Genomic DNA, 7707 nt, shown 5'->3' with positions numbered 1-7707 from the left:
GGGCTTGCATTCCACAGGTCCACAGAAATGGCGGGATATTGGCATTATGAATCGCTGCCTGCCCATTGAGACTGGTTTAAGATTAAGCCTGCAGCACCCATCATGTACAATAGCCCAGACACCAGTCAAGCAAGCTGGGTCATGCCAAAAACGAATGCATTTTCACCTTAAGCCTCATGCCAAATGTCCAGATGGCTGGTCTGTTTTGTGTCCATGGTCCGACCTGGGAGGTGCCAGTGCGACTGTATATCCCAGCTGATATAGAGTGCATGGTGTAAATATCATTCTCCTGTTGAAAGAAGGCTGTTGACGTATTTTGTTGGTTGGTTGCTAACTGTATTTTTCCATGACAAGCCACCCTTGCCTAGGACTGTGGCCCTTTACCACAGCTGGCATGGTGCAGACCAAGGAGTGAGAAGGGCCAAAACCTTGGGCTTGGAGGAATAAATGAGGCACTGCTGACTGCTGTCTGGAAGTGCCCATAGAATCCCAAGAAGCACTGACACAACTTTAGTGTAATGTGTAGTTATTTTTCCTGGTTCCAGGTACTATAGACAGCCCGGGGTCAGAAATGAAAGGCACGGCCTTACCACTGAAGACTTTTAGACCAATCCAGTACTAGCATCTACTGCTAGAACACTCATAATACGAATCTAAAACTTATATCAAGCTGCAAACACTACGTATGAAGCAGTGTTCTCCACTAGCAAGGCAAGATGCCCAACGGCATAGGCAGGTCACGTGATTGCATAGTGCATGGCAACTGCTGGGTTAGCAACACAACCCAATTTTGACAATACAGGTGGGTCACTATGGAACACCCCCTGGGTTAGACGGTTTTAACCTAGACTGTTGGGTTGATCAGTTGACCAATGCATTGACTGAAAATAACTAGATTGCTGGGTTAACTCTGACCCAAGCATGGTTATTCCATGTCTCGTTGCAATCACTACCTTTATGAAAATGAATTATTCTTTTGAGTACAGAATACAGCACTGTGTGTCTCATGATACACTGTTCAATTGAACACCCCACCCCGTCAGGGAAGTGAGGACTAAAAAGTAAAAATCTGTTTATTTTCTGAATCCATCGGTTTCAGCAGTCAGTGCACTTGCTAAAATGTTCAGCACTCTGAATACTGAACACGTGGTATTGCGTGCTAGCACCCCTCTCTTAACCTACATATAAAATATATTTAACATGATTTCATTAATTATAGAAAATGACAATTATTATGAAAAGATTCATAGTTTTCTAACGAGATCAAAACATGAATATGTTTTATGTCTTATCCTAAAAGGGCCGGCGTGGGTGTAGGTTTTTGTTTTAACCCCAGCAGTAACACACCTGATTATACTAATTAACTAATTGTGGTCTTTAATCGAGACCTTGATGAGTAGAATCTTCTGTCCTGGTCCTGTGCTAAAACAACAACCTGCACACACACTGGCCCTTTCTGGATAAGATTGGACACCCCTGCTCGAGAGAGACCAGCTGAGACTACAAGCTGAGGCTGAAATGACAGGCTTATTACTTTCATCAGAACTGATATGAAGGAAGTTTACTGTGCCTTTAAAGACTACATGGATACATGGTCCAGATGTTTTCGGTCTTTCCCCCCCCCCAAAAAAAAAACATTTTTGCCAAAAACACCAGTCTTAAGTATGTTTTTTTCACCCCAGAAAAGAGCCATTGGACTTTTGTTTTCTTAATGAATCACTACAAAGACCATTGTAAATTATAGAACCGTATTGTTAGTTACTATATAACCAAAGTTATACAATTTGTAGTTTCATGTTCAGACAAACAAATGACAGAACATCAGACAAAAACTGTTAAATTCGCTGTTGCAACAAATTTATTTTTATGTCCTGAATAAGCACTAGCACGACAGCTTACAGACTAGGGCAGAGAGAGAGAGAGAGAGAGAGAGATAATACCAATATTAACACATTATATTTGCCTTAAAGTTCTTAGAAATGAACTGAATTTAACAGAAAAGTAAAAAGATGAAGAAAGCTTGGTTCCTTTTGCTTGTCATAAAATACAACTACAATAACAATGTACAGCTTCAAGAACACAACATATGCATGTCTACAAAGTACAATACAGGAACACCCTATTTTGACTGTTTAACTCACTTCCCAGCCTCTACCCCAACTGTACAGACACTCATATCACAGGAAATGCACTCCAAGTGGCACGTTTCCTAAAAGTGTTGGACACAAAACAGTTTGAGTTTGAATTTCACTGTTGAAGAATTCCAACTCTTCATCTGAAAATGAACATACAGCTGTATAGACAAGTAATGTTTTCAACCTCAGTGGTTCCTTGGATGTTGGCTTCATAATAACTGCAGTACTACTAGTTTTAGGTTTTTTCATCTTTAATGGAGAAGCACTTTGTGACAAAATAACGTCTAATTACCATCTATGTCTGTGCCACTCTGTTGTGTGGCAAGGATTTAACACAGTGCACTTTAGCTGTGCAGTGCAACTGCCAGTCCAACAAGAATTCATGCACTTTCCTGAGGGATTGTAAGGAAATAAATAGAGTACTAAATACTAAAATGAACTGTTTTTTGACCACATTTAGTGTATGTAACATATTTATTGACAGCACACGAACAGAAAAAATAGATGCTGAAAACCAACTGCACAGCTTGTTAAAGGGAGGGCATCAATGCCACTTCATTTTAAATATATTTGGAACATAAGGAATGTTTGGTGTTAAGGCAACGAGACACAGTTGTTGCATCAACAGTACTGTATTTAAAATGGAACCTGTCCAATCACATATCTGATATAGAACTCGAGGCAAAAAGGCTCATATACATTGAGTTTTGTTGTCTCAGCTTGTTTATCCAATTTTTTTTCTTTTGTTTTTATAAAAAAATTGCAAAAATGAAAGGACTTAGTTTTAACATTACATGGTGTATTTCACTCATATGTATTTGGTTTTAGTCAGAGTGAACTGACCACAGTACTAATATAAATATGATGTCCTTTTTCAGAAAGCTTTTATTTTTTTGTCCTTCAATATGATCACAAATAACAGACAACCTTTTGGGGGGAGAAAATGTGTGGCTAGCTTTGGTCGGGCGTGAAGGGAAAAACATTACCTGGAAACATAATGAAACCTTACAAAGCCAGTGACGAAAGCAGTCTTTACACCCGGCTGTGGCACAGCTGCTGGCTAAATCACTGCACAATGTCAAAACGTTATCTCACAAATTCTTCCTGGGGAAAAAAACAATTTTTATCCAGGTCAGAACATTGTGAATGGCTGGTTGCTGTGTCTGGGATATGAGAAAAAAGCATTGTATTCATTCAGCACCTTTGTAATCTGCTGTGCAGGCGGAATGGTAAAAGCACTTTCCCCATAGCTCCTTGAGCCAGGAAGAATGAAAATGTGCTGCAGCAGAGTGCTAATGTTGCAGAGGCAGTTCCACTGGAGAAAGTGCACAGAAACCCTTCCAAGCGTTCAGGTGTTCTTGGTTAGCAGCTGTAGTTTCTCCGTTTCCGCTACAATGATGAATGCTAATCGACAAACATACATGCAGTATCAAAATATATATATATATATAAGCTGTATTTGTATGTACAAAATAACTTGAATTAGCACATTGAAAATGGACACATTCACTGTGGAGTGTGGGCCATCAGGGGGCTCACAAGCAGCAGACATGTAGCCAGTACATTCAAATAAGATATGACACAGAAAAATCAAGAACAACTGAACTCCTGGTATCCCTGCAGGGTATTACTGGACCAGTAGGGGGTGCTGTTAAGAAGAGGTGCAAGTGTCTCTGGCCCTGATGCAGCTCACTTTCAAGTACTAGTTTCCAGCTCATAAGAAGCACCTTACTCCTATGTACATTTTACAGTCAGTCTTTAACAAAAGCAGTGATCATAAAATGTACACAGGAATGAGATGTTTATTCTGAATATTACTTAATAAGGTATTTCATTCCTGTCACCATGAAAAAAAAAGAAAAAGACAACACTGTGTGCCGATTCCCTCTGAGAAACAACCCATCAGAACATTTCACAGTTTCCCTGGGACCGTGGTTTTGGTATGGACAAGCGTAGAGAATTTGAGGCAGCCACTCTTTCGGTAGTCTTTGTGTTAACGGCCAGTACCAGCAGGAAAGCAAATCAAACAATCGAATCAAATTGTTGAGTTTCCGATAAGAGAGTAACAGGATGTTGCTTTCTTGGATGTGCAAGCTGGGTCCCCTGGAGGCTTGCAGGTTACAGTTGCGCTGGGTTTGAACCGGGAGGAACGGAATTGGAGGGGGTGGGGTGGAGAGGGCTGGTGCTACAGAGCGGTGGGGTTCACTGACGGTCTCCTCACCATGATTACCTCACTCATCTTAAAGTGAACCAGTCAGCCCTCCCATAGGCCCAGTACCGGCCAACACCCCTGAGTCTCTATGTGCTGAACCCCCAAATGTTTTCACCCAACACCCCTGATAGCTGAACCCCCGAATGTTCTCACCCAACCTGATTCTCTATGAGCTGAACCCCCAAATGTTCTCACCCAACACCCCAAAGCATAGCCATTCTCACATTTGCAATTTTCCTCGGGAGAGTCACATTGTGGGCCAAAAGGTTGAACCATAAGAAATTGTGTACACCATGAGCACAAAATAAGAAATACAAATATTTTCTGTAAAATGAAGGTAGAAAAGTGGATCTGTGTTTTCCTGGTGTGCCTTGTCTGTGTTGAGCAGGGACTTGGCGAAATGCGGGTGGATCCCCCTGCAGGTCCTAGCTCCTCTGTGGGGAAAAACACATTATGTGTTCAGCAATTTTGCCCTCCCAGTTCAGTCCAATAAAATGCCTTACTGAGCACACAAAGAAAGCTCCAGCTGAAACTCCAAACTCCAAACCCTGTGACTCAGCTGCATTGTAATCCTGGCTCATATTTGATCCTAGGCTCAGCTGTAGCTAAACCCTGCTCGTCCAGGTGTAACCCTGGTCAGCCTCAGGTGTTACCGGAGCTCACCTCCGTGTTTTGTCGCTGTATTTTGCGCAAAGAGCTGCGCGATTCGTCTTCACCTCTGGGATCGCGTTCCGACTCCAGCTCCCTCTTCCCTCCCGCGTGACTCAGACGGCCTGAAGCACAAAACACTCACATTCCATACGGCCATTCCATACCAACCAATCTTTCCACAAACAGCAGCGCTACCCTCTCCCGACAGCCCCCTGTCCTCCCTCCCAAGCAACACCAAGGTTTTCCCTGAAATTATAAGACTTGTGTTATAAGGCAAATGTTTTTTCATATGTTGCGCTCAAGCGAAAGAAAAATAAATACCTCATAAAAACGTTTTGCCTCTACCCGCCATAGTATGTCAGTCTGTGGATGCTCAGCCACCTATGCGGTGGATAGCATGCAACTGTTAATCCGTTTCGTTACCAGGCACGCGCTAGTCCGAGCAACTTCTTATCATTGAAGCGGCAAAACTATATCGCGTGCTGGGCTAAATTGAATTTCAGTCGAGCCGGAACGCCATTTTTCTCAAATCAACTACTCGTTAATGTTATGTGTAAATAATCACTATCTGAACAGCAGTACATCTCTCGTCTCCGCGAGCCATCTGAGTTTGGAGTTTTGCTTGGAGACTACTGGGATCGATAAAAAGGTCAAAACAACGGTTTACTTTCAAAGCCTATATGATCCACATACTTTCAGCTAGCCTAAGCTAACTAGCTAAAGTTAAAGAAATACGTTAATTCGCATGTTTTAGACAAATGTTCGCCGAGTTTCTCATCGTGAATTTTGTAATACATTGGGGACAGGTCAGTCACAGTTAGCCGATAGCATAGTTAGCCAAATTAACGTAGGCTGCTTTGATTTCATGGGGGCTTAAAAACGCCACCTGCCAGCTATTTAAAAAAGATACCATCAAACAGAACTCAGACATATTGTCATATGTTTATTTGCTTGTATAAATACATAGAACGTGCCATTGTAGAATACAGTCAAAAACTATTTTTAGTTTGTTTTGCCTCACCAACGGAAAAGATACGTTGCTTCACTAGTCCTTGCTCTTCTCAGGGTTGCCTATGGCGACAGTTTGCAAGATCAGTTTTCTTTACCCGTTCCCTCGTCTCACTCTCAGTTGATACAACTTCAGAAATTGTGCTCCTCGCTCTCTTTCTCTTCGTACAATTTAGCAATTTGGCAATTTAGTTTAGACAAAGCTGGTGAGGAGGTTTGACAGGGCCAACGAGAGGATCAAATGCAGAAATGCATTTGGGCAGTGTGGTATAATGTTCAGACCCAGTGTTGGGCAGTGTGGCATATTCAGACCCAGTGTTCAGTGTTAGGTACTGTGGTATAATGTTCAGACCCAGTGTTCAGCATTAGTCAGTGTGGTATAATATTCAGGCCCAGTGTTCAGTGTTAGGCAGTGTGGTATAATATTCGGACCCAGTGTTCAGTGTTAGGCGGAGCAATACCTGGATGCTGAGGCACAGCAAACTCGTGCGCACTGGCGGACTGGTGGAGCCGATGGTTTGGGTCCCGCACAGTGGGTAAGCCTGGGGGTGACAGAGTGACGGTCAAATACAGAGAGATGGTATAGAGCAGTCAGGCAGAGAGAGAGAGAGAGCGGTGCTGAGCAGTTGGGGAGACAGAGAGGGGTACAGAGCGGTCGGACAGAGAGAGGGGTGTAGAGTGGTAAAACAGAGGGGTGTAGAGCGGTCAGGCAGAGAGAGGGGTGAAGAGCGGTTGGGCAGAAAGAAGGGTGTAGAGCAGTCAAACTAAGAGGGGTGTAGAGCGGTCGGACAGAGAGAGGGGTGTAGAGCAGTCAGGCAGAGAGAGGGGTGTAGAGCAGTCAGGCAGAGAGGGGTGGAGAGCGGTCAGGCAGAGAGGGGTGTAGAGCAGTTGGGCAGAGAGAGGGGTGTAGAGCGGTTGGGCAGAAAGAGAGGTGTAGAGAAGTCAAACAGAGAGGGGTGTAGAGCGTTCGAACAGAGAGAGGGGTGTACAGTGGTCAGGCAGAGAGAGGGGTGTAGAGCGGTGAAACAGAGAGGGGTGTTGAGTGATCAAACAGACAGAGGGGTGTAGAGAGGTCAGGCAAAGAGAGGGGTGTAGAGTGGTCGGACAGAGAGAGGGGTGTAGAGCGGTCAGGCAGAGAGATGGGTGTAGAGCGGTCAGGCAGAGAGAGGGGTGTAGAGCGGTCAGGCAGAGTGAGGGGTGTAGAGCAGTCAAACAAAGGGAGGAGTGTAGAGCGGTCGGACAGAGAGAGGGGTGTACAGTGGTCAGTCAGAGAGAGGGGTGTTGAGTGATCAAACAGAGAGAGGGGTGTAGAGCGGTCAGGCAGAGAGAGGGGTGAAGAGCGGTTGGGCAGAAAGAGGGGTGTAGAGCAGTCAAACAAAGAGGGGTGTAGAGCGGTCGGACAGAGAGAGGGGTGTTGAGTGATCAAACAGAGAGAGGGGTGTAGAGCGGTCAGGCAGAGAGGGGTGGAGAGCGGTCAGGCAGAGAGGGGTGTAGAGCAGTTGGGCAGAGAGAGGGGTGTAGAGTGGTCAAACAGACAGGGGTGTAGAGCGGTTGGGCAGAAAGAGAGGTGTAGAGAAGTCAAACAGAGAGGGGTGTAGAGCGTTCGAACAGAGAGAGGGGTGTACAGTGGTCAGGCAGAGAGAGGGGTGTAGAGCGGTGAAACAGAGAGGGGTGTTGAGTGATCAAACAGACAGAGGGGTG

At 44.5% G+C, this 7707-nt stretch overlaps 1 protein-coding gene across 2 annotated transcripts in view; it reads right to left on the bottom strand.

Annotated features, from left to right (window-relative positions):
• Positions 1-1835: 1835 nt before the first annotated feature.
• cry3a (cryptochrome circadian regulator 3a) overlaps positions 1836-7707 on the bottom strand; it is a 50140-nt gene continuing 44268 nt past the window's right edge. For both annotated transcript variants that reach the window (XM_061256929.1, XM_061256930.1), the window contains exons 13-15: positions 6468-6548; positions 5011-5120; positions 1836-4781 (exon numbers count right to left, since the gene is read on the bottom strand). In XM_061256929.1, the coding sequence (XP_061112913.1) occupies positions 4773-4781; positions 5011-5120; positions 6468-6548 (200 nt within the window). In that variant the 3' untranslated portion in view covers positions 1836-4772. The remainder of the gene's footprint in view (positions 4782-5010; positions 5121-6467; positions 6549-7707) is intronic.

This window comes from Conger conger, chromosome 10, assembly GCF_963514075.1.
Source record: "Conger conger chromosome 10, fConCon1.1, whole genome shotgun sequence".
NCBI classification, from domain to species: Eukaryota; Metazoa; Chordata; class Actinopteri; order Anguilliformes; family Congridae; genus Conger; species Conger conger.
This window is presented reverse-complemented; position numbering and strand designations above follow the sequence as displayed.